Raw genomic sequence first — 26,220 nt, 5'->3', positions numbered from 1 at the left:
CATCTGTGCCTGAGTTTCTGACACAGAGCAGAAATTGCTTTGATGATGAACAGAGTCCAAGAGGCACCTTCTGAGGAAGCCCGTCCCCCTCTGCTGAGCTTAAGAAGCGGGTCCCCGACCGTGGGGGATGGGGGAATGCAGGATGTGGGGTGCTCCTCTGGGGGATGGGGGCTGCACCCCAGAGGCTCTGCAGGGCACCTTCAGGGAGGGGCGGGACCGCCCCTCCGCAGGCCCGGAGGTGAGCAGCCATGCCGGCCCCTCCCCCCACGCCACCCGAATCCCCCCCACCCCTCCCCCCCGCGCTGGAACGCAGCTCTGGGGTCCACGCATGCGCAGTTTCCTGGCTGCTGTGTCCTCTGGCCAGGCCGGGCCGTCGCGGGGCCTGGCTGGGCACCATGGCTGGCGGTGGCAGCGAACCAGCTCCGGAGCCCCGTGGAAAGTTGTCCCTGGCTCCTGCCACCTTCCAGCTTTTCACATCTCAGCTGCTTTTAATTAGTTTCCTTCAAAGTCCCCAACAGCAATGCAGCCACGTTAGCACCCGAGCATCAGCCTTGGGGGGGCGGGGGGAAGGGGGAAGAATGCAGGAACCATCTTGAGCTGTTCAAGGGCAGGGGCTTTTCTGCTGCTGGGGCCAAGAGCTGCGGGCTGGAGGGCGTTTGGGGCCTGGGCCGTGGGGCGGGCCGGCAGGGCTTGGATGGGCTGTCGACGGCCAGGACACTGTGGCCACGCTGGGGCGGCTGGGAGGGGCTGGTCTTCACTGTCCGGACACTCCAAACCTTGTCTGCATTTCCTGGGGGCCTGTAGGGCCCCCCCCACCCGCCACACTCTGCGCTGCTCCCGTTCATGCTGCCGGGCTGGGGACCCAGGCCCACCCTCTCTCAGCCTCTTCCACCCACGATCCCCTCCAGGCCCTGAGGTGCAGATGCAAATGCCCCAAGGGGCGGGGCGAGAACACAGGTGAGGTGGGTGCGCTGGGGGTGGGCAATAGGGAATGGCAGGGACTGTGGCCAGTGGGGGCTTCAGGCCCCAGCTGACTGCTTCCTGGCGGCATGATGGGCCCAGCGTGGAAGCTTCTCCGGGGTTTCCAACAGAAGCTTGGATTTCCTTGTGGAGTTCTATGGTTTTAAAAACAGCTGGGGCCAACTAAATACACAAGGTGGATTTGACCCGGGGCTGCCAGTCTGCAATCCCCATCCTGCTGTGGGTGCGCCCGAGGCTCAGGGCTTGACCCGTCTTGTTCTGCCTTATTTCTACTCCTGGACCCTCCCTGCACCTGCAGATGTTCCCTCTGTGGGAACATCTGCTTCCTGCCCGCCCAGCACCCACCCTCCTGTTCCTGGCAATAGCACCTTGGGTTTCCTCTGGGAAACCACCCTCCCCTCTACTGTGAGCATGTGGTTCCGGTGGGGCTGACCCTCCCCTGTTTTATTAGACTGAATTCTGATGCCACTATTTGAGCACCTGGATCCAGCTATGCCTGAAGCTTGCCCTGCATAACCCAGTTAATGTAAGCCAACAGAGTCTCCTTTCTACTTAACCTATTTTGAGTTGAGTTCTAGTCCCCTGTGGCTGAAAAGCATCCTGACCAATGTAAGTCATGGGGGTGGGGGTGGGGTGGTCACAGGTGACCTGCTGGGTGTCAGTTTTGCTCTGGGTCAGCCGCTGGCTCTCTGGAGGCGCCCGACGCGCCCAGTGATCTGCTCGTTACCTCTCTCCTCACCCGGCCACCCGGCCTCGCCTCTCTCCCCGTGGTCTGAGCCTCCTTCCCACTGTCCCCCACCTGCCAGCTGAGAAGAAACAAACCACCCCGAGTGCATTTGTTCACACACTGGCACCTGCCTCCCGCGCCCCGTGGGCTGCGAAGCCGCATCCCGCACCAGAGATTTCCAAACTGCTCTTGTCCACACTCCCGGAGCCCCGGAGCTTCTGGGGCCCAGCCCTCCTCTCCGCTGAGAGGGCCTAAGGGGATGAGTCCGTAAGGGGATACGGCGACAGGACGGCCTCCGATGCATCCTCATTTAGGTTAAAAAGGCAAATAACCCTTCACACCGGAAGCTCACTAACACACCATTTGAAACACCCCCGCTGCTGAGCACCAGTTTGTCTCACCTCTGAAGGGCTGACGGCACTTCTTGAAGTCCTCACAGGCGAAATGACGCGGCATCTGGCATTTGCTTTAGAAAATGCAGCGAGAATAAGCACGGGGGCAGGGCACCAGGTGTTAGCAACTATCGCAGCGGGTGATGGGCAAGAGCTCGGGATGCCTTCCTTGCTACCTTTGTTTATATTTAGAAAGGTCCACCATAAAAACAGTTATCCTGTAAAACAACTACCACCACAAAAATTCCACCTGTTTCTCTAAGGATCCCAGAATTGCCAGGGAGCTGTGGGCCACCTGACAGCATGTGGACACTGTCTGCGCCGTCAGCTCCAGGAGGAAAGCTTTCTGGAGGGAGGGTCCCTCAGCGTGGTGAGGGCAGGGGGCGGTCCCTTGTGGGCGTCTACGCAGACCAAGAGAATGCGCGGTCCGAAGTGGGCACCTGTGAGAGTGCAAGGGCAGTAAAAGAATCCAAGCTATTAATTCATAATAATTGCAAAATAGAAAGGGTCCCGGATCAAGATGAGAAATAAGGAAGTAGAGATTCACACAGTAAAAGAGTGGGATGCACGCGTGGGGCACCTGCGCCTTGTGCTGGGGCTGCTCCCCAGCCCCAGTGTGCCCTCCACAGGCCGCCTGCCAGCCGCCTGACCCATCCGCCCCTCCCCTCCCTGCGTCTGGACCTTGTAAAAGTCGAGTGTCCTGATCTCTACATATCTTCCACATATTTGAGCACTGGTATGTGTGGCTGGTGTAGCATTTATGGTCTTATCTTCCTAGGGTGAACTGGTCTTTTTATGGGGTCTTTCTGTTCTCCTCGGGTTGGTCAGACGAGAGAATCAGCAGAGCCCGGGGAAGCTTAACTGGCCATGTGACACTGGGCACACCCTGCCCCCCCACCCCCGCCTCCCTGCGCCCAGCTTGTTTCCCCACCTGGAAAATAACCTGGTGAGGGTGACGAATGACCAGCGGGCCTGCACGGACTGAGGGCCCAGAGACAGCAGAGTGAGGCCGTGGGGCAGGCGTGCCCCGCCCCCACCACGCCCTGCTCCTGGCAGAGCCATGAGGGCTCAGAGAAAGCGGTGAACACTGCAGGCCTGGGGCACAGCTGTGGACCCAGGTGGACAGTGGAGGGGTCAGACTGTGACTGGGGGCCAGGCCCCACCGGGATGCCAAATGTCTGTCTCCATGGGAACCTTCGAACACTGCATGCCCACGCGGCATTCTCATCCCAGCACACCGTGCTCCGGAGTTTACCATCCTGCCGCGGGCAGCATCTACTCCTGGTGCCCGGAGTCCTCCATCCACCTGTCCACCTGGGTCACTCAGCCTCCTGAGGTGGACGGGAAGCTCCTGGAGGGCAGGGCCTAGTCTGAAGGGTTCACTCTCGTGCGTGCTGCTCGGCACAATGCCTGGCAAAGGCGGCCGTCCAGCCGCCACCCACCTCCCACCACCATCCATGCATCCGCCCACCATCCACCACCCACCCACCCACCACCCACCCATCCACCCACCATCCACCCATCCATCATCCATCCATCCATCCACCCATCATCTATCCACCCACCATCCATCCACCCATCCACCCACCATCCATCCACCCATCCATCCGTCCACCATCCATCCGTCCACCATCCATCCACCCACCATCCATCCGTCCATGCACCCATCACCTTCCACCCATCCATCCATCATCCATCCATCCACCCATCCACCCACCCATCCATCCGTCCACCATCCATCCGTCCACCATCCATCCACCCACCATCCATCCGTCCATGCACCCATCACCTTCCACCCATCCATCCATCATGCATCCATCCATCCACCCATCATCTATCCATCCATCCACTCACCATCCATCCATCCACCATCTACCCACCCATCCACCATCCATCCATCCACCATCCATCCATCCATCCACCATCCATCCGTCCACCGTCCATCCACCATCCATCCATCCACCATCCATCCACCCATCCACCCACCCATCCATCCGTCCACCATCCATCCGTCCACCATCCATCCGTCCACCATCCATCCGTCCATGCACCCATCACCTTCCACCCACCGTCCATCTGTCACCAGGACTAGAATTCTAGTCTTGGGGCCCTGAGTGCTGCACCTTACCTCCCAGCTCAAAGCAGGGCTGCCGGTGCTGTGACGCTTTGGAGTAAGCAACTGCCCCCTCCCCCACCAGGTGAACCCCCTCCCCCAGAGAGGACCTGACACGATTGGCACTGGATGGCGTGGGTGTCCGCAGCACAGACACCATCTCTGACACCGACAGCTCTGTTCCAAGGCTGGGAAGGGGACACGCCCTCCTCCCCAGTGCTCACTCCTGGTCAGCTCCGTGATCCCATGGGGGGAGGGACCTTACGCAGCCATCTGGGGACTGGGTCCTTTTTCTCCTTGAGTCTATGGAGGGTTCCAGGGCCTCGTGGGCCAAAGAGCCGGCAAGGGGCCGGGGGTGGGGGAGCCAGACCAGACCCAGGACATGGTCCGTCGCTCTCCTCAGGGAGACGCTCCTGCATCTCCCAGAGGGAGACACTACCTTGCTGGCCCCGGGCCGTTCCCATCCCCGTCCCATCCCTAGGCACCTTCCCTGGGCTGGCGCAGCCCCCGGCCTCAGTAACCCGCTGTGCTGGGGGTCCTTGAAGACCCTCCCGTGCCACCTGGAGAGCAGGGCACCTCTGTCTGTTATCAAGATGCCAAGAGGCACAGACGGAGCCAGGGCGCCATATCAGCTCACCCTCCGCCTCCGACTGGGGTCCCTGCACCGTGGCGCCCAGCTGACCCGCAGCCGAGCAGCCCTCCTGTTGCCGCTGCTGTGTTTCCACAGCTGAGAGGAGGGACTGATCGGAGAGGCTGGGTCCCAGGCCCCGAGGAGGCCACTGGGTGCGGAGGTTCCAGAAAGGAAAGTGCTTCCAGGAACCACAGTGACCGCGGGACTGTGCTCCTTCCCGGCCAGCCTGGGTAGGGTGCTCCTAGGAGAGCAGAAGTCACCCGCAAAGGCCTAAGTGTGGGCCCCTCTGCCGGCAGGTGGGGCCTCAGTTTCCCCATCTGGAGAACGGAGCCAATTTTCGAGCTGCCAGACGCCGGCGGAAGCTGGGGTCACGAGGATGCTGAGGTTCAAAGGCTGCCGCCGGCTGGGGCGGCACCCAGGCTCGGGTGTGCTGACCCTGGAGGTCAGGCTCGTCCACTGGTGTCCCCGTCCCCTCCCACCACGAGGGCCAATGGCTCTGGGCTCCCCAGCGATGGCCACGACGGCAGATGCTGACAGGAGCAGCTCACCCGGACCCTCCATTCACCCCAAGCTGCCACCTCCATCGCCTGATGTGTGAGAGGCACGATGACGTAATCCCCAGCTCCTCCCTGAGGAACCGAGGCCCAGAGAGGGCGGCGCTGTCTGGGGCCACACTATGCTTGTGTCACGCAGAGCCTGGCAGGGGTGGGGACTGGAACGCGGCTCCCACCTCCTGGGTGCCCTGCCCCTGGGGTCGCAGTGCTCCTGCTGGCCTGTGGGCACGGCCCAGCCCTCCCACTTAGGTGGCCCTGGGCCCAGCCACACGAGCACAGCCAGCTGGGGCCAGCCGGCCTTCCGCCAGCCCCGTGCTGCCCCTGAGGGCCGGGGCGGGACCAGCAGAAGCGCCGCTGCCACCCGCAAAATGACGAAAAGTGATCAGCTGCAGCTGTGTGAATCCCCTAGCTGGGGCTGCTTGTTACACAGCAGTGGGTAGCTGTAGTCCTCAAAGCCTCTCAGCTTTAGCTTTCTCTCTAAGCGGGGTGTTGAGTGGATTCAACAGGATGGTGCAACTCAAGCTCTCAGCACAGTAAGTGCAGACCAGTGACGGCTGTTGTAACGTCATCACCATCAGCTCTGTCCCGGGACCCATGAAAATGACTGTTTTCCCGTGGGAAAGCGACTTGGATCCCACCTGACCGTCTGCTCACAATCCCTGTCCCAGACGCTCCGGGCTACTGCCAAGGACGCAGATCCAAGTTCATGTGCACCTCGGGGTGCCGGCCAGCCCATCCTCCTCCCCAGTGAACGCATCTTTGCACCCAGATGTGTCCTGAGCAGGGGGACCTCGGTGAGAAGTGAGGGGAGGGCCCCGTGCCCCTCTCGCCCCCCCCCTCCGCGGTCACCGTAGGAGCCCCTCGGACTCCGCAGCGGGAGGGGCAGGGATCAAAGCCTCATCCGAGGGAGGGGACGCTCACTTCCTCCAGCACCGTCTCTATTTGCTGAGAGAAAGCGCTTTCTGAGGCCTTTGTTTTGTTTTCTCTGACTCAGCTTTGTCCGGCGGCGTGCTGACGGAAGCGGCGCCGTCTGCCACGTGCCAAGCCGGCCGGCACAGAGGTGCCTCTGACCTGTGCCCCAGGGTCCTGGAGCCCTAACACCCTGGGGCCTGTGCCCCAAACGGGAGGCTCGGGGATGAGGGCCAGGTTCCTCTCTCGACTGTCGCTCCCGGATGCCAGGGTGCCAGGACGTCTGGAGCAAGGGGCCTGAGGCCGTCTTAGCCTGGGGGTTTCCACCTTCTGCAGCCACTGAAACCTTGGTTCACGTCTAAAGGCAAATCTCACAGAGAGAATCTGTCCATCCATCCATCCGTCCGTCATCTATCTGTCTCACACATACATACAGGATACCTATAGAAATAAATATTCGCCCTCTTATTTACTGACTTAGGAGGACGCACAGCCTTGCCCTCCCCTCGTCCTGAGGACCCTGAAATCTGCCCACCTCCCTCTGTCCTCACCCTGCCTTCCCCAACAGCCGGGAGAGGGGCGGGCAGACCCTGTGATGAGGGACAGACGATGCGGGGGCGGGGGGGGAAAGGCCCAGGCCGTGAGACTGGGAGGGCCGCTCCCACCTCAGGTCCGGGGGCGGGCGCACGACACAGACCTGCCCCAGGGCAACCTCAGGCCACGGAGACCCGGGAGTGGTGAGCAGGAATCCACCAAGGAGAGGCTTCCCAGGACCTTCTGCTGGGCTGGCGGGTGGGACAGAGGCCTGAGCCATGCGGTCTCTCTGCCCCCCTCAGGAGGGTCTCCTGTGAGGCCAGTGCAGCAAAGGCGGAGCCGAGCGGCTGAGAGGCCGACTTGCAGGCATCGCCCGGGGAACCTGAGCATCCCAGGGCCCTCTCGACCCCACACGCCAATCAGGAATTGTTCTGTCACCTGCACTCAAGAGAATCGACGCATAAGAACGCGGTCAAGCTGAAAGTGGGGTGACAAGGAGAAAGGACCCAGAGTGGGGTGTCAGATGGGAACGGAAGATGAGCGAACGGACAGCAGACATCCCCGCGGGTGACTCCGCCTGTGCGGGGGCCTGGGCGGAGGGGCTTCGGCCGGCGGCGAGATGACCAGCGTGGGCTGAGGTGGCAGAGCCCACCTGGGACAGCCCAGGGCCGTGGCCTTCGGGGACAGGTGTCCGGAGGGGAGGGACGGTCTCAAGGCCGTCAGTGGTCTCGGTGGTGGGGGCCATATGGTGGGACGGACAGACGGCCTCCTGGAGCTGACATCGGGGTTCCAACCCCTACCCCTTGCTGGGTGTGTGACCTCGGACGAGTCCCTGCAGCCTCGGAGCCTCAAATGGGAACTGCAGTGTCTTAATATTACCTGCCCGGAGGGGTACAGTGAGAGGAACACCAATCATCCGGGCAAAATCCTAGCACGGTGCCTGGCACGTGGTACATGGAACGGCACAGGACCCCAGTAACCCACATGTGCACCTTATATAACATTACACACGTACTCACACGCAGTTAAATGTTTAGGGTGATACGCCGTATACAACACTATATAATATACAGTGTTATACGTGTAACAATATATCACGCACGATAACCTGTGTACCTACGTGTCGTCTACGTGTCCACCCGCCCACCCCCAGAGCTTCCTAACTGGCTGGCTGTGGTCACAGAGAAACTTCCTCCTTTCCGAAACTTCCTGAGGACCCGCCTGCAGAGTCTGTCCCAGGGAGGGGGGTCCCAGGGCTGATCCAGCCCTGTGGGGGCCGCCTGAGCCAGCCTGAGGCTGCCCGGGCCGAGGCGGCCTCCAGGGGAGTAGGGAGGGGCTGGGCGGGAGCAGGTGAAAGGCAGGCCTCTCAGGCCCGGGGTGGACACGGCTGTCTGTGGGGACCATGAGGACGGAGACCCCATGGAAACCACGACGCTGGGAGTCCCTGAGCCCTGAGTCCCCGCGGACACTGCGAGTCTCCTTGGAACCTGCACGTCCCCGGGCCTCCGGGGCCATGAACCCACCAGGCACAGCCGGGCTCCAGGACACGCCAGGCCCGACCCGAGGGAGCGCCCCAGGGGATCTGGGATGGGAGCGCGACCCCCTCCCCCTGCCCCCAGGCTGCCCTGAGTGCACGCAGTAACGCTCCCCCTCGCCCCCCAAACCCGGCCTTCGAAGATGAGCCCAGAAGAAGGTGAAATGGCTCTCTGGTCACTTTTACAGACGACACGTTGAGATGCTCGCTAGATAAAGCACATCACGAAAGCTCACGCCACCTGCTTCTTTTCCTCGTGCGGCCACCAGAAGATCAGAGCGGTCTCTGTGGCTTGCACCCCATCTCCCTCAATGGTACTGCTCCCTTGAGGTCCCACTGCCGCTCTACACCTCGGGGCCTGACAACCTCTCCTGGAGACACGTGCCCGAGACGCCTGGTTGCCAGATGGCGTCCACTCCACCTTCTGGGGGAACAACGGTCCGTCGCCGCACACCAGGCCTGGCCCTTGGCTGGCAAAGCCCCTGCAGGCCGATTGCCGGCCATACAGGGCTGCGCCCCTGTGCCAGGAGGCACAGCTGTGCTGCGGGGCGAGTGGGGAGACTGAGGGCCCAGGAGGGGACACACTGAGGACCCCAGCCTGGCTGACCCTTCCCATGACCCTCGTCCTGCCCGACACGACGGGGTCTCCTGGGCCCTGCGGGGCTCAGCTCACAGCCCCCTGAACACCAGCCTCAATCTCTCGCTCAACAGGCCCCGGGCAACACGGCACAGGAGGCTTCGGGCCTGCACACACAGATTCAGCACCTACGAACAGCAGGCAGGCCCTTCCGGAGCCTCTGAGACTTTAATTATTCCCCAGGCACCGGCCCGGCATAAACACAGCCTGGACATCCAAGAAAAGCACGCTGCCGGCACCGGGAGCCTTTCTCAGAGCTAGACGCAGCCTGGGCGCTGGCCTGCCGGTGAGCTTGTTCACATAACAATCGGATTCGGGGGCCCTGAGCTGACCCTGGAGCGGGCATGCTCCCGCTCGCCAGGAGCGACCACCCCGGCCAGGCCTGGAGGGCCGCCGGCTGCCTTTCTTCCACTGGGAGGGCACTCCGGGAGCAGGAATGCATGTGGGCTGGTCCGAGTTTAGAATGTATTTATAGACGGCTGCCAGCCGAGTGGTACCCTCGAGGTCAGCTTCCTGCCAGGCCCTGTGGCCAGATGTTTACTGAGATTGCAGAGACCGACCCACCCACGCACGCGCGGATTCATTCCACATCCATGCTCACAGGCCGCTCCATGCTGGGGCCTGGCCAGACTCCGGGAGCTCGGAGAGGAGCTGGCACCGCACACCAGGGACCTGAGACGTGGAACCACTGTGCGCAGGGCAGAATTAAGAAGGAGCAACGGAGGGGAGGGGACTCATGCTCCCGTGGAAGGGAAGCCTTCTCAGAGGAAAGGCAGGGCAATGTTAGAGGTGGGTTTTGAAGGATGAATAGGAGTTTTCCATACATCCCAAAGAGAGGAAAACAGCATGTGTAATGATATGGTGGTGAGCAAGGAAGTGGTGTGCGTGGGCACAGCTGCTGTCCAGCGTACCTAGAACGTGGCATCTAGGGACAAAAAGATAAGGGCTTAAGAGGGTCTTGAACGTCAACGTGGGTAAAGCCTTAACGGCACCAGGGGAGCTTATGAAGATGCAGACCCCAGGCCCCCCTCTAGCAGTTCTGATTCAGCAGACCTGGGTGAGACAGGAGTGTGTTCCAGGGTCACAAACCCCACCTGGAGAGACTGAGGCCCAGAGAGGGAAGTGCAGTCTGGAGAGACTTCCTGGAGGAAGCAGGTGAGAAGGGTGAGGAGGGTTTGGATGGGGGAGGGGTCCTGTGCTAGGGGTGGGCGTCAGGGATTCCACAGCTGAAGGGCACCTGGAGACCAGCACTGCACGGCGGCCACGACCACACACTGGACCTCAAGAAGCTAAACTGCCTCACTGATTTTGTACTGATCCCATGTCGGAGTGATGGCCTTTTGGACACGCTGTTTTAAATATAATTAATTTCACCCGTTCCTTTTTTTGTTTTTAAATGTAGTTTCTAGAACATTTAAACTTACCTGTGTACTTTGGTTATATCGTACTATATGTGTACGTGCAATACCTATGACACAATGTCACACATGCACACAGCACTCACATATGTGCACACAGGCACACACACGTGCATACCCACACGCACACAAGCACACTCACACGTACCCACACACGTGACACACTCGTGTGCACACTCACTCAACACGTGCACACCCCACAATACACACAGGCACAGGCTCACAGACACGCCCACATGCACGCACACCCCTGCTCCGACGGCTGCACACGGCCACTGGCTGCGATGAGGGCAGGCCTCGGCCTCGGGCTCCCTCGATCTGAAGGCGGCCCCGCGGGGCAGGGGCGCGGGCAGCGAAGCTCCGGCCTCTCAGGGGTTCTACAGGCCAGGAGGTGGGCCGGATGCGCTGGCGGCCCGACCTGCCCCTTGGCCGGGCCCAGGCCCTCGGGGTCCTGATGCGGGGGCCTGGCCCTTCCCTCTGTGCCTCAGCGGCCCCGCTTCCTGGGGGACGGACGCCCGGCACTGGCCGCCGCTCCGGCACCGGCCAAGTGCCCACCCTCCCATCGTGGTGCAGACCAGCCCGACAACTGAGTGCGGGTGTGACTGCTGAAGGGGGGCCGTGCCCCCTGCAGCCCTGGCCAGGGCCCCGCGAGGGCGTCACCCTCCCCGCGGCTGCTCTCGCGTGGCCCCCCGGGCCCCTGGGACAAAGAAGGGTGCGGCAAGAACCAGGGCGGGTGCGCAGCCCGGCTGACCCGGAGCTGTGTGCGGGAGGCGGCCGCTTCACCTCGCCCTCTTCTCCCCAGGGCGGCGGCTGGCCGGGCCCGTGCTGCCCCCCGGCCTCCCCTGGTCCTGCTCTCCTCTTTCTAGGATCGGCCCCTGGAACACCTTCTTCCTCCCGGCCTCCCCTGACCCCGCCCAGACGCCCCCTTCGCCCCTTTCCTGGAGTCGCTGCCCACAGGAGGACGGAGGGGGTGGCCCGGTCACAGCGGCCCGGGCCTGGAGCACAGCCTGGCCCGGGCAGTCCCGCGCAGATGACTGACTGCTAGACGCAGGCACGAGGCAGCACCTGCGGTGTCGCTCTGCGGCCGCCGGGGAGGACCCCACCTCCCCCCAGTCTCCGCGTGTCACAGCTAAGGAAAAGCCAGCCTGCCGGGTCGGGGTACCGAGCCCCAGCGCCTCGCTCCCTGTGCTGGGCCCAAGCGTGACGTGCTTGGCCGCATGGCGAGAGCCAGCCTGGGAGTGCCCGGGGCAGGGCACGCCCCTGGACGGAGCTGGAGGGCACACCTGGCCCCAGCCCCCCGACCCCTCTGACTGCTCTCTGCTGGGTGGGCTTTGGGCAAGTGTTGTAACCTCTCTGGGGTGAGAACCGTGGACCCCGCTAGTTGTTGGGCTTGTCTTTTCTGACCGTGTGCTCTGGAACCATGGAAGTAATCACGGAACAGGTTACGGGGCCCACTTTTGGACGGACCTGAGCTAACACTGCATAGGTCACCTGATCTCAGCAAGTGATGTTGGTATCTCCTGGGAATAGTGTCAGTTCAGAGCCAGTGTCCCTGAGTGATGTGCTTGCCCCTCTCGGAGGGCACAGTCACCCTGGGAAGAAACCCCTCGGGAAGGCTGGGGGAAGGGCAAGCAACCATACATTTTTAGCAGAGCAGCGGGGTCTGGCCTCAAGGGGACCTGGCCTCCCTTTCATTCAGGGGAGATGCCTCTGGGAGGGGCGGGGGCCAGAGCCTCCTGCAAGCCTGCGGGACTGTCCTTAAAGACATGGCCTCGGGGTCATGACGGCCACTCTTTGCCTCCGTCTCCCCTTTGCGTCCAGGCAGAGGTTGAATCCGGGCCCCTCTTCCTGGCAAGTGACCCCAAGCCAGCGCCTCTGCCTCTCTGCCCCAGCTTCCTTGTCCACAGAAAGAGGGTAAGGTCCCCATCCCCTTACCCACTGGCGGGAACGGGAAGTGGTACAGCTGGAGCGTGGAACGGTCTGGCAGCTCCTGGACAGGTTAGAGTGACCACGTGACTCCACGGATGTCTACCCACGAGAACTGAAAACACACGTCCCCACAAACGCCTGTACACGCATGTTCACAGCACAGTCATCCACGCAGCTCAAGGGCGAAAGTGCCCAGGTGTCCATCGCGGACGATGGATACACACAGCGTGGTCGTGCACACGCTGGAATATTATTCAGCCTTAAAAAGCAGCAAAGTTTCAATCCCGGCTTCAATGCAGATGAACCCGGCGAACGCCACGCCAAGGGAAGAGAGTCACGGAGAGAAAAACACTGTGTGGTTTCGCTCACGTGAAATGTCCAGAATGGGCAAATCCGTAGAGAAAGAAAGTAGCTTAGCGGTTGCCAAGCTGGAGGAGGGGCAGGAGCGACGGCCAGTGGGTACCAGGTTTCCTTTTGGGGTGATGAGAATGTTCTAGAACAACACGGTGGTGATGGTTGCACAACCTTGTGAACACACTAAGAACCACTGGCGGCGCGTACACTTTAAAAGGGTGAATTTTCTGATACATGAACTCTATATATATATATATTTAAAAACAAGGTTCCTGCTGAGTAGGGCTGACGTAGGACGCGAGGTGCCCACCGGCCCGCAGCACCACAGCCTCCGCCCATGGGGCCACCTCCTCCAGTACCAGGACCTGGTCCTGGCTCCCTCGGCCCGCCCAGCCACGGCCGTGGCAATTCCCCACTGACCACCCCCCGGGCCCCGCCCCTAGCCAGGAACCCAGCGAGACCCGGTTCTGCAGCGTCCCCAGAGGGCAGCGCCCGGCCGGCCACATGCAGGGCCCGGAGAAGCAGTCCCCGTTTACACACGGCCACCTTGGCCCGGCCACCCCGGAGGAATTCAGAAAATGCAATGGTCACATTCTGCAGGGCGGCGGGCCGGGCCTTTGGAAAGACTCAAGGGCCGCTCATGAATGTGGATTCTGTTTAGCTGCTGGCTGGGACGCCCGCCTGCGAGCAGCCCAGAGTCAGGACAGAGGCTGTTAGCAGACAGCCGGCCGCTGGCTCCCGCCTGCCTGCCCGCCAGGGGGCTGGAGACGGCGGAGCAGGCTGCTCTGGTCCCGGGTCCCTGTCCCGTCCACCTGCCCTCACCTGTACGGTCCCTCCCCCCTCCACTGGCTGCTGACCCTGGCTACAGGTGGGTGGCCGAGCCCAGGACAGGCAGCTGCGTAAGGACGCACCTGGAAGGCCACCTCCCCTTGGCCCTCTCTGTGATGCAAACTGGGCCCCCCAGGGGGCCACTGCCGAGTTACCGCCTCTGGGGAGGCTGAGCGGGCCTTGACCCCGGGCTCTGAGTTCACCCCAAACCCATTTTTCACTCGAGTGACCCCCACCCCTGTGTGGGAGGGTGAGAGCTGTGGGTGTGAGGACCCCGTGGGGGAGGCAAGGACAGCTGTGCTGCCAGCTCCTGGGCGGCAGGCCGTGGTCCCCTCTTGCTTCTCGCTCTGGGTGATGGCGAAGACGGGGCGGGGAGGGGCCTGGGACGACGGTGTCGAGATGTGGCAGGTTAGCCCCCAGGGTCCCCCAGACTAGCCCCGCATTTTGGAGGGAGCCCCCCTCCGTCCTCAGGCTCTCCCCACGCTCATAAAAGGAGCTTATATTTGGAACTGTCCTTCAAAACGCCAGCTTTATTTAGACAAGGATGTAATTCTAAGAGACCGCTTCAATCCTGACAAGAACTGGGGTGAGTAATGAGCAGAAAACCTCTAGTTTGACGCCGGGGTCACGGCCCCCAAAGTCCTGCCAGTGCAGTCACTGATCTCACTTTCTGGTCACTGGGAGCCAGGACGCGCGACCGTAGGCTGGCCGTGCGCAGGGGCGGGGCCACGGGTGCTGAAGACCAGCTGTAGGAACTCACAGCGCAGGCCACAGCCAGGCCCAGCCCCCGGCCACCCTGCCTCTTACCCTTCCCCAAGGGGGCCTGGCAGAGCCAGTCCAAGGGGGCACCTGCAGGAGTGACGTGGACCCACAAGAAGGCTGAGGGGCCGAAGCGCTTGAAAGCACCCGAGGAAGGAGGGAATCCCGAGTCTGAAATGACAGAGGCCTCGGCCCTGCTGCAGGGCAGCTTCCAGGGTGCACACGCGACGGCACCGCGTGCGCGGTCCTCGCGAGCAAAGAAAGCAGTCCGTGCAGGGCATACACGTCTATGGTGGGGCTGCCACTCATGCTTCCAGGACCTTTGGGTGTGCAGGACAAGGCACCCCCAGGGTGGACACAGCCTGGGTGTGTGGAGGGAGGCCTGCTGAGCAGAGTACAGGCTCGGCGCCCTTGTGCCCTGAACAACCTGCCCAACCATACAGTCTTACTTTTCTTTCCACCCAGGGAGATGGTGGGGCTGAGGGAAGTACAAGATTGCGATCAGCCCCTGAAGACGGCGTCTGCCACCCCAGCTATGGCCACCAGGTGAAAGGTGAGGATAAACTAGCCCCAGGCAATCGCAAGGATGTCTCACAGAGCTCACCCCGTCCCCACCCTCCTCCCTCCACTAGGCTCAGTTCAGCCCCCAATTCCATCAGAGAACGAGGTTGGCAACAGAAATCCTGAGAGTCCCCCAGCCGGGGGGTGCGGAGTGCACTGCACAGCTTGGCGGGGACGGAGCTCTGAGCACGGCATCATCTTGCTCTTCACGGGGGACAGTCTAGCGGGGGATGGGCAGGCCCACAGGTGCTGACAGGTGGGGTGCCAGAAAGACTGCGGGCGGAACGGGGGAAGGTGGGACGGTGGCGATGGGGGACAGGACGCCAGGTGTCCAGGCTGCGAGGTGGGAAGCAGGAGCTAGCATCCTGGATGCTCAATGGACCAGGAGGGTGTCTGGCAGAGGACGGGCTGGACCGTGGCTACCTTGAATGCTGGGCTCCAGCTCCAGCTCTGTCTGCAGCGGGCAGGAGAGTGGGCTGGTCATGCGCTTTCCCAGCTCTCTTCCCCACCACGTATCTGCAGTGAACCAAAGCCAAGGTGGGCAGGCCAGCGGGGGTGGGCTGCCTGCACACTGCCCGGGGCCCGCCGGGACCCAGGCTGCCTCCTGCCTCGGCTGCACGACGCTTCCCTACAGGCTCCCCGTCCTGGGCTTGCGGCTGGCATGTCGCACCCTTTCAAGTATTTTGCATCTTCCACACCCCTCCCACCGACCCCTCGGAGTCTCCGTGACCCCGAGGGCAGCAACCTCGCAGCAGCTGCCCACTCGACATGCTCGCCTGTGCCCCGGCGCTCTGTCCCTCAGCCTGTCCCATGACGCCCTGTGAAGTCCCCCACTGTCCTGGTGACTTGCCCACACAGCCCGTGGACAGCTGTTTCTGCAGCCTGCGCTCTGGATCTGCACTGCCTTCCCCCTCACTCTCAGCCCCTCCCTTTTGGACGAGGAAGCAGAGGGTAACTGAATTCTTACAGTCAGAACCAACAGGGATGGGGTGGGGCTTGGCGCGGAAGTCTCAGGGCTCTGGAGGAAGCAGAAGTGTGAGCCCATGTCCAGGAGCACATGTGTCTTTGGCACCATCAATGGTTGCAAGGTTCCAGAAGAAAGGAGGTGAGGGCAGGTCTCTGTTTCCCGGCCACCCTGGTGCTCACAAATGTGAAGCCAGGTGGAGACCCGCTGACCTTCTCCCAGGGAGGGAGGCGGGAAGGTGCCTGGCCTGGAAGTTAAGTTGGAAAAGGCGCAGGCCTTGAAAAGAGGCGGCTAAAAGGGGACATAATCTCTCTATTAACATTCTGCAGAGGCAACCGTGTGTGAGAGTGAACCCAAGTGTGCTGCCCCCGGATGACAGGACTGGAGTTGACAGAAACCACAGGTAGGAGGCTTTCTGCTCTACTTGCAGCAGAGCTTTCTTGGAACCCTTCGGCGGATTTCGGGGGTGGGACCTGGCTGCTGTGACAGGAGTGAGTTCCCCGTCACCGGGGGTATTCAAGCAGAGTCGGTAACCCAGAGGCAGGGTCTGGTGGAGACTGAAGCCCAGATGAGGGGGTTGAAGTTCATGACCTCTAAGTTCCCTCTGACCCTGAAATCCTGGGACTTGCTGCTTCCACACTGCCCGGGGTGGCAGCCAGACAGGGGTTCGGGTGCGGGGCCACACATCCTTCACCAGGCTGAGACGCTGTGCTTCCCAGGCTGAGACGCTGTAGGGGCCACGGTCCCCCTTGAGATGGCCTGGCCTTCCTATTTTCTTCAAACAGGATTCCCCCTCTTCCTCCTCACAGGGAGGCTCCTGGCAGGCTCTGCCCCGTGGTTCTGGACCTGCCAGGCCGGGCACAAGGTACACGAGGGCATGCCCTCCCAGGCCACTTTCTCAGAGGTGGCCCTGGCTGTCCTTCCTTAAACTGTAACTCCGCCCCACCTCCCCCCCCCCCCGCCCCCGCCCCAGCAGCTCCCTGTCTGATACTGTCCCCGGCATTTTGCCTGTTACCTTGCCTGTTATCAGGAAGGCAGTGGTCTTTGCTGGGTCAGGGGATGCCTGGGACATTGTGGGGCGCTGAGAGGGCTCAGTGCACATTTGCTCAACCAAGAGGCAGACGTGGAGTCTATCTGGTGGAAGGGAGAGGGGCTATCAGCCACTGCTGCTCACTGGCTGTGCTGCGCTGGCCCAGTTACCTAACCTCTCTGGCCCTCAGTTTCTTCATCTAGAATATGGGGCACCACCTAGCTCATGATATGAGGATCAACGCGGTACCACGTGGCACAGTCCCTACACAGCAGTGTCTGCTCAAGCGCCAGTCCGGAAAGGGTTAAAGGCCCGAGCAGCGCCCACGGCGCAGGAGCCCCCCACCGCCACCGCTGCACCCAGAGGCCTGTCCCTCCGACCCCGCTGCCCTCACCCCCACCCCCCGGCGGACAGTGCAGGGGCAGGGTCTGGTGGCCGCGGGAAGTCCCCACGAGCCCGGCTGGCCTTCCCTTCCGGCCGCCGCCGTGCGGCGCCGCGTCCCCACGGGTCCCTCTGGCCCGGTTCCCTCGGCGCGCCAAGCCAGCCAGGGGCGCGGGCCGGGCTGGGGCGCCGCGTGGCCTCCCCCCGCAGGAGCACAGCGGCGCGGAGCCCCCCGGTCGGAAGACCCCACCCTGCTCCGCGCGCTGCCTCCGCCGCAGTGTCCGAGTGCCACGGGGCCAGCACGCCCAGGGGCGACCCAGAGGAGGCAGCGGCCCGGCTCGGGGACCAACTGCTGCGATCCGAAATGAATGGCCGGCCCACGGCCGCTCGCGCCCCCCGCCCGGCCCCCGCTCCCCGTAGTCCGGCCCGGCGGCTCCCAGCTCCCCGGAACCCACCGCTCGGCGGCCACTTGGGCTGCACTTTGCAAAGTGTCCCGCGGAGCTGGCCCAAGCTCTGTCAAGGGCGCCGGGCAGGGCTGAGGCTAGGCGGCACGGCCGCGGCCCCCGCCGAGCCCCCGGCGCGCCCTGGCGTCTGCGGCGCTGCACGTCCCGGGCGGGGAGCGAGGTCGGGGCAGCCGAGCCGCGGAGCAGCGAGGGCCGGGAGGGTCCGTCCGGCCCCGCCGGCCCGCCGGGGCGCGCCACCGAGGGTGCGGGGACGCGGCGGGGAGCGGGCAGCCAGGTGACCCCGGGGACCGAGCCCCGAGTCCCTCCACAGCCGCCCGAGCTAGTGCCGCTGCCCGGGAGCCGCGGGCGGCGCGGGGCGCGGCGCGTCCACACTCACCTCCCGCTCCGAGGGCCCCGCGCCGCTCGCCGCGCTGGCGGATGCGAACGAGCTCCCAGAACGGCAGCGGCGGCTGCCGGCGCCCGGCCCGCGCGCAGCGCTCTGCGGCGCGGAGGCGCAGTCCTCATCCCTGACCGCAGGCCCGCCCGGGCCGCGCAGCGCTCTGCCCCTCCGGGGCGGGGTGGGGAAAGGAGGAAAGCAACCTCCACCCGCTTCCCAGGTCGGGCCGCGCGGGCCAAGTCCTCTCCAAACAAGCTCCCAGCAGCCGGCTGGGTGCTCCGGCGGGCCGCGGGGTCTGCCCCCAGGCACCGGCGGCGGCTTCAGTTACAAACTTTGCTTCCCCCCCGCCCCCCCCCCCCCGCTATTTTTAAGCACCGCTCTTCCTAGGTGTTTGTTTCAGGGGGATCCACCCTAGTGATGGGGATCCTGATGGGAAAGGTACGTAAGCCAGCAAACGCTGCCCAGGCCCGCTGCCAGCGCACCCCAAAACTGGCAGGGCCTGCTGTGCTCAGAGGCAAAGGCTGGGTTTAGCACGACTTCCCAAACTGGTGGCGTGAGCGTACCCATGTGCTTTCCCATCGCTCCCCTATCTCCATCCCCGCCCGGCCCTCTCTCCAGCCCTCACCTGGTAGGGACCGGGTAAACATTTCCCCCTGTGCCTCTGGCGGGGAGGATGAGCTGAGGGGGGGGGGCGCACACACCACTGTCGCTTCGCACCTGCTTGGGGAACTTCAGCTGGAGGTCTCCCCATGCCTTGAAGGTGGGAGTTGATGGTCCCTAAAATCATAGTGCCTTTGCTCTGGGCCCCCCCAGTCCAGCCTCTGGCCTGTGCCAGGCTGGAACACAGATGGTGGGGAGCTGGAACCATGCAGGTCCCTAGAGCCGGAGGGACCCTAACAGGTCAGCCGCTCAGTGGTTCATCACAAACGAGGCCAGAGAAGGCAAGGGATCTGCCCAAAGCCACACAGCCCAGTGTGTGTGACACAGGCTATCCTGGGGCAAGCAGGAGCGAGAGGCCGGTCCCTGGTGTGGACATGTGGGTCCTTCAAGGTCAGGGGGCAGCCCTCATGGGGGGCGTCCACCAACAGATGCTGCCCCTCCCCACTTCAGACAAACCAAGGCACGGGCTTAGGGCACTTCTGAGAAGTGAAATTGAGGGGAACGCTTCACTTTGCAGAAAGGCATCCTTTCAGAACTAGTCGTTTGAACCACGTTCCCCCTGAGGGTGCTGCCAGCGCTGCTCGGACTACAAAGTTCAAGTTTCACACCCTCTTAGGAACACCTTTATTATGTAAAGCAAGGTATAGGTAACACAGGGCCTCTGGCCCAGAATCCTGCACACGGGTGTGGAAACAGTGAATGGGCTGCCGGGTCCGCCTGCGGCCTATGGCTCTGCGTCAGGGGTCGAGCGCTGAGCTCCGCACGTACAATTCATAATCAGCTGAAACACACCGCGAATCAGAGCTGATTTTCCTACGGCTGCTCGTTTCAGCATCTGAGGAGGTTCCAGAAATTCCTGCCAGTTGTCCTGAAAGCTTGAATCGACAAGGGGCTGGGGGCTCAGCGGCCCCGCCTCCCGGCCCTGCCGGCGCTCAGGGGGGGCTCAGCGGCCCCGCCTCCTGGCCCCGCCGGCGCTCAGGGGCTCCGAGCCCCGGCTCACGTTTCCGAGGCATCACTCTGGGCCTCAGGGTCCTGGGATCGCCCTCTCCACGGAAGGCGGCACAGGAAGGGGCTAAGAAACCCCCTCTAGTTAATCGGTATTTCAATCAGTTGGTTTCCTAAAGTTTCTAATGCCGGGGGTCCCCTGGCTCAGACAAAGTTCCCAGAAGGTATTTCCTTCCGGATCCTTCCTAATGGGTCTATTCTTGTTCCTAAGAAAGGCCACAGTTTCAGAGCTCACCCGTGTGTGTGCGTGTGTGTGTGTGTGTGTGTCCGGCGTGGTACACCCGTGCACCCCTTGTGTGAGAAGCGCGCTCTCACGAGTGTGCAGAAGCGACAGAGGCCCTCACTCCGTGCTGCCACTGTGACCACAGTCCTAAGAGCTGATGCACAGGTGCTGCACGAGTGAATGAATTTGACCACCCTAGGAGGCAGCCTACTACCCTCCCCATCTCACACGCCCAAGGCCACGCGGCGCGCCGCTCCTACTCCAGGGCCGCCACCCCACACAGCCGGGAGCCCAGCCCTCCAGGCTGGCGACTCTGGACAGCCCCCAAGCCCCTGCCCCAATCCTGCAAGCGCACCTGCTTGGGCGTGAAACCCAGCGCTTCTCAGTCGGGGGGCTGCTATGACATCCATCAGGCAGACACCAGAGATGTTACTGAACCTCCTGCGAAGCTCAGGTCGGCCCCCAAACGAAGGATTATTGGGCGGTACCGAGGGTGAAAACCCCGGGGCCAGCGGCCGCCAGCTGGTTGGTGACCTAGGCCTCTGGGTCCCAGAGCCTTCTCTCCCTCCTCACTGGCCCCTCAGCTGGATGTGGAGCTGCAGCCCCCTGGCCAGGAAGAGCTGCCCGACAGGACACCCCCGTGGGGCTCTGCGGAGGGGGCGTGGCCGGCAGGGTCTCCTCCGTGGGAGGCCCAGCTTCTGCGTCGAGAAGCAACAGAGCTGGAAGTTTCCCAAGAGGAGGCAACCTCGCAGGGGTGCTGACCCGATTTGCCCAAAGTCACAGACACGGAGCCCCGCTCTCCCACTGCCCGTCTGTCCCCTCGCTGCCTGCCACTGGCCACCCCCAAGGGGCAGAGGCTCCCTGGGCCCCACGCGTGTGCTGGGAGAGCCAGTCAGCTCCTGAGTCATCCCCTAACTTCTGCCCGATGACAAAATGAAACCGCGGCCCCAAAGCCAGAGCAGGGGCGGGAGGAGTGAAACCAGCAGATTCCAGGGGTTACAGTGTCACGTGGCCGTTCCAGCTTGGCACTGACAGCGCCTGGCATGGGGACACCCATCCGTCCAGGCAGCCTCCCACCTCGGAAGTGATGCCCACCCCTGCCCTGAGGGTGGGTCCTCTCCAGTGGGATCCCCAAGGACGAGACCCTCGTCCCTGGGAGATGAGACCTCAGACCCCGGACCAGGCCTGTGGCTGTGACGTGCCGGGTCGGGTGTTTCAACCCTCCTGGAGTTTTCCCGGCAAGCGTCACCTGCCATCTTGGGCTCCTTGGCCCCCTTTGCTGGATGGGGAGGCTGAGGCTGGAGGAAGCAGGGGGCCCGCCTAAGGACGCAGGAGTTCATGGTAGAGACTGTCCCATCGCTGACTACCTCTGCCTGCCGCTGGCCTCCTGGCCGAGTCCAGGGTGAGGGCATGGTGGCAGGTGGCCGCCTGAGCCCTGGGAGCCCGCTGCCGGCCTCACAGAGATGCCTTCTGGGCGCCCCTCACTTCTTCAGGGGTCCTGCTGGTTAACGGGGGAGTGTGGATTCGGGGGCTCTGCGGCCCCATCCCACGAAGAGCCTCTTCGGCACGGACGCAGCAGACATCGACCTGCCGAGGAAGGTGTGCCCTGTGCACCGTCCCTGTGGGCTCCACGGAACCCACGTTAGGGACGTAATGTTGGCAGAATTTGCTAAATAGTCCGTGAACGCAGGGAGGCTAGCACAGGCAGGCCTGGCCTCTGCCCCCCGCTGCGCCCGGCCAGCTGTGTGTCCTTGCGCCAGTCAGCAACCTCTCTGAGTTTCTGCCTCCTGGTCTGGGAGGTGGCAACAGTGATGCCCTCCAGCCAGGGAGGATTTGAGAGGCTGGGAGGGCAAAGCAGGACCCGTGGGGTGGCGGGGCAGCCCCAGCTCCTCCAGACAGTGGCCGGGGGTCTCTGAGCTGTCGGACATAGTAGCGGTGTCCAGGGGAGGAGGACCAAGTGGTCCCAGGACACGAGGGACCTTGATGACCCCTCTGGCCCTTCAGGCACCCGGGGGGCAGGACCTACCTACAAGTCTCCTTCCTGACAGCAGGGAAAAAAAAAAAAAATCCAGGCCTTAGAGGACATTAGGGAAAGTACAAAATGCAAATGAATCAATCTTTATCTACAAAGCATGGCGCGAGCTTTCCTGCACGGGTGCAGCTCAGGTCCCCAACGGGCATGCGTAAAAGCTGCTTTGATGAGCTTCTGGGGCCTTTGCAGGGTCTGCTGCGATGGGGGTGGGTCCCCCAGCGAAGGTGGGGGGGAGGAGGGAGGGGGAGGGCGGGAGGCCTGAGCGGTGGCCGCGCGGGTGGGGCTGGAGCAGAGGCAGCCGCTTTCCAAGGAGACATTCCAGACTGACGGTGGCGTGACTCAGACACCCGCCTGGATCGCGATTGTTTCTGCCTGTCTTCCTGTCTTCCCAGTGGCCCTGCTTGTGAGCAAAAAGAGGGAGAGGAGAGGGTGCTCTTCCCGAGGAGGGTGTCACACACAGACACAGGCACACCCTCCCGCCATATGTCACGCACAGCCCCGCGCTCTCCCACGTGGGGGCTGCGCGCCCCTGGGCCCGGCGGGGGTCCAGCCCAGGCCGAGGGACCCAGGACTCAGCAGAGGGTTGGGCTGTGCAGGACTTCCTGAGGCAGACCCTCGCCGGGACTGACAGCTCTCCTAGCCCTCCCTCGCCTCCAGAAAGACCTCCGTGCCCTGCCCACTGGCTCAGGACTCCCGTCTTTCCCAGGCTCCTCCCAGCAGGGCAGCAGGCAGCTGGCGGCCCAGGTCCAAACCCCAACCCTGCCATCTGCCAGCCACGTGGCCCGAGCCTCAGTTTCCCCATCCGCCCCAGTAAGTCCGACTCATTCATGAAGGTGCTGGGCCCCGCGGGCGGCTCCCGACATTCTCAGCCTCTCGCAGGCCTTCAATATGGGAAACCTTCTAATGAAAAGAAAACAGAGGTGGCGGAGACCAGCCGGCCGGCCGAGGTAACCCAAGCCAGCGGCCTGGGGCATGAATGGGCCCTTTCATGGGGCGGCCACAGAACGAGGGCCTGGGGCGGAGATCACCGCGTTCGGCCCAAGGAATGGCAGTGCCCAGGGCAGGCCCGGGGCAGGGAGGAGACGGACAGTGGCCTGCAGCCCCGGCCTCGGGGCGTCCGGGCCCAACCTCCTCCCCTTCCCCGTCCTGGGTGCCCCCCTGACACCCAGCCCGGCTACAGGAAAGGAGCCGGCCGTCCCCTGTCCAAATGCCACTGTCGTTGTTTTTCTCCTATAATTATGTCTCCGAGGGCTAACTACAAATTTACATTTTGCTCAGGTCGGTCATTTATCTGGAGCCTGCGAGCAAGGCCCCAGCTGTAAAGGGCGCATTCATGTGTGTTTTTGTGTTGCTCGGGGTGACGGGCCACGGCGCGCGGACACAACTGCCCCTTTTAGCCGGGGCGGCTCTGGGAGCAGCGGCGCCCTCACCGCCTGGCCTGTGTACACGCCTCCGTGCCGCTGGCCATGAATGACTTCAGTGTACAGAGGTTTTCTTTTTCCATACCTGGCCACCAGAACGTCCAACATTCTTCTAGAAAAAATGTGGCAAGGTCCCTGGGATCGTTTTCTCTCCAAACGGCTGACCCATCCCAGTCTGGCCCTGACACAAGCCAGCTCTTCCACTTAATGACGTGAAAGAAAAATCGTGCTTCCGTTTTCGCCACCTGCTGTGATGGCCCCAACCACGGTTCCCTCTGACTTCCTGGGGGCGAAGGTCAGCGATGAGGCATTCCTCCTGGGTCTTTGAAGAGACACGGCGGGCTGGCGTGGGCCCGCCTGCAGGGGCAAGTTGCCGGGCTGGGCGCAGAGCCGGCGGGCCTGGGTCTGGGACCAGCCCAGGGAGAGGGTCCCTCTCTGGACGCCAGCGGATGTTCAGGCGGCCCTGGGCCTGGGCACAGGCCGCCCCTGATGTCCCCGCTTGCCCCTGCCGGGCACTGCCAGGAGGCTGCCTCTCCTCCCCGGGGGCCATGCCTGTCACGGACGCCTCCTCAGGGGTGGACACTGAGGCCAGGATAGGAGGGAACACGCTGGGTAGGTGGGTGGGTGACCTGACCTCAGCTTGGTGTGCGTGTGTGACCGTGTGTCCGAGTGTGTGTGTACACATGCACATGCGATTGTGTGTACGTGTGTATAGGCATGTGTTAGGGGAGGTGTGTGTGTTCCTGAGTGTGGGTAGGTGTGTGTTTACACGCATGTGAGGAGCATGTGTATGTGCATATGTGAATGTGTATATATATCCACGAATATGCATGAATACGTGTGTCAGTGTGTGTACGTGCGTGTGCATGCTTGAGTGCGTGTGCGAGTGTGTACACGTTTATGTGAGAGTGTATGTATATTCAAGAGAGTATGTGTACACGCGAGTGTGCCTGTGTATGTGTGCACGTGTGTGCACGTCCACGCGTGCGAGTGTGTGTGCGCTCACACCTATTCTTCTGGGACTCAGGATCCCTGAACCAGGGGCCGGGCCTGCTCCCCCGCTTCCCACCCCCACCGCCCGTGCCTGCAACGGGGCCGATGCCCAGGAACACTCGTATCTGCGGAGAAGCGAACCGGCAGAGTGCGTACAGCCGCGCAGCAGCCTGTGAATGTGTCCCCGGCGGCTCCTCTCGCGGCTGAGCCCGCGAGCATTTCCTCCGATCACCCATCTCTCTGGGACCGCGCCCACGCCAGTGAGGGTCCAGCCACGTGGCCCGAGCCTCAGTTTCCCCACCCGCCCCAGTAAGTCCGACTCACTCATGAAGGTGCTGGGCGGCAGCGCTGCGGGGTCCGGGTCACACCGCAGGCCCGCCCCTTCCTTCCGCCCTGTCCTTGGTTTCCCTGCCCCGTCCCCATGGCTGCGTGAGAGCACTAGTGGACAGTGCCTCGCATGGTCACCATCAGTGACTCTCCTGCTGACTTACTTCCCCATCACACTCCCCCAGTTCCCACAGTGGTCGTGACTAACAGCTCGTGGCCAGGACAGCCCGACAGCGACCCCCCACCCCCTTCTTCCCGGGACCTGCCCCGAGTCTCCCAGCCGGAGCCCCACCTCCCGCCCCTCCGTCGGCAGCGGGCGCCCAGCACGTGAGTGTGGGGACGTGCGGAGCCCAGGGCCCCGGCCCTGCAGACATTTTTCACAATGGCCGGGGAAGGTCAGTTCAGAGCCCGCGTCGCCCGGCCCTCTCTGCTTGTCCAGGCCTCGGTCACCAGGGTCCGCCCGGGACACACTTCCATGAAGGGCTGGACCCTCCCTGGCTGCCTGTCGAGCAGAGTGGCTTGAGCAGTGGGCTTTGTGGGCAACACGTGGGCCCGAGCACAGGGCGGGCGGTGGAGGGGCCTTCTCCAGTGGACCCTTGGCACCACGGCCCCACCCTGACGCCCAGGCTGCACACGGGGTGGCAGGAAGCACGGTCCTGCGGCTGCGGCCTGACTCCAAAGAGGCCTCGTGTCCACAGGATCCGCACACCCCCAGGTGCCCCCCGGTTCCGAGCCTCGGACCCCAGCATGACCACTAGTCCTTGCCCACAGCTCTCTGCCACGTCCTGCCCGCTGGCCTCCAGCTGGTCCTGCTTCCCGCCCCTGCCCCCGAGGTGCCAGCCTGCGCAGAGAGCAGAGGCTTATCTGGGGCTCCATCCCCAGGGCACCCCCTTCCTCAGGAGGGCCTGAGGGGCTACGGAGCCTCCCGGAGAAAAGCAAACCGCGGCAGCGCAGCCTCACTCTGGCCTCTGTCATCGCGGGGAGAACCTGGCCCCCCCGCCCCCGCGCTGTGCTGTCTGCATCGGGGCCACAGGCGGTGGTCTGTGCTCAAATGAAGTAAACGTAGGAATTCACTTTCCCGCTGTGCTCGCCCCACTCCCAGTGCTCGGCGGCCACGTGCGGCCGAGGAGCTGGGCCGGACGGCGGGACAGCGCGTCCGCCATCGCAGGAAGAACCATGGGACCTGCTGGCCAGAGGTGTGCACGTGGCCGGCCCGACAGGCGTTAGGAAGATCCGAGCAGCGCATCCTAGTCAGCGGCCCGGGTTCCTCTTCCCACTGTATCTTGTAGAATCAGCAAAAAACCAGTCACGCACCTACCAAACCCTTGTCCTTCACCAGATGAAGCCACCGCCTCCCCTTTGGGCCCCATCCCTTCCGACTGCATCGGATGGAAGGGGCGGGAGCAGAGCCAGCCCGGCGCCCAGGGTGATGTCACCAATCAGCCCCTCCCCCTAGTCCTTCTCAGCCCCTCCCCCAAGTCCT

At 63.1% G+C, this 26,220-nt stretch overlaps 1 protein-coding gene across 1 annotated transcript; it reads right to left on the bottom strand.

The window, feature by feature from the left end:
* Window positions 1-2,424: 2,424 nt before the first annotated feature.
* On the bottom strand, window positions 2,425-25,900 carry LOC132509187 (collagen alpha-2(I) chain-like). The gene is made up of 14 exons (XM_060129825.1): window positions 25,834-25,900; window positions 25,352-25,578; window positions 24,424-24,535; window positions 23,859-23,999; window positions 18,077-18,178; window positions 17,250-18,002; window positions 15,285-15,377; window positions 14,209-14,390; window positions 13,625-13,921; window positions 13,134-13,328; window positions 11,214-11,662; window positions 10,679-11,127; window positions 4,851-4,940; window positions 2,425-2,540 (listed from the first exon to the last, which is right to left on the bottom strand). Exons 1-14 carry the CDS (start codon window positions 25,898-25,900, stop codon window positions 2,425-2,427), a joined length of 3,273 nt encoding a protein of 1,090 aa, XP_059985808.1.
* Window positions 25,901-26,220: the final 320 nt, after the last annotated feature.

Source organism: Lagenorhynchus albirostris, chromosome 19 (assembly GCF_949774975.1).
Source record: "Lagenorhynchus albirostris chromosome 19, mLagAlb1.1, whole genome shotgun sequence".
In the NCBI taxonomy this organism is placed as follows: Eukaryota; Metazoa; Chordata; class Mammalia; order Artiodactyla; family Delphinidae; genus Lagenorhynchus; species Lagenorhynchus albirostris.
Note: the sequence above shows the minus strand (reverse complement) of the source record. Positions and strands in the feature narration are given on the sequence as shown.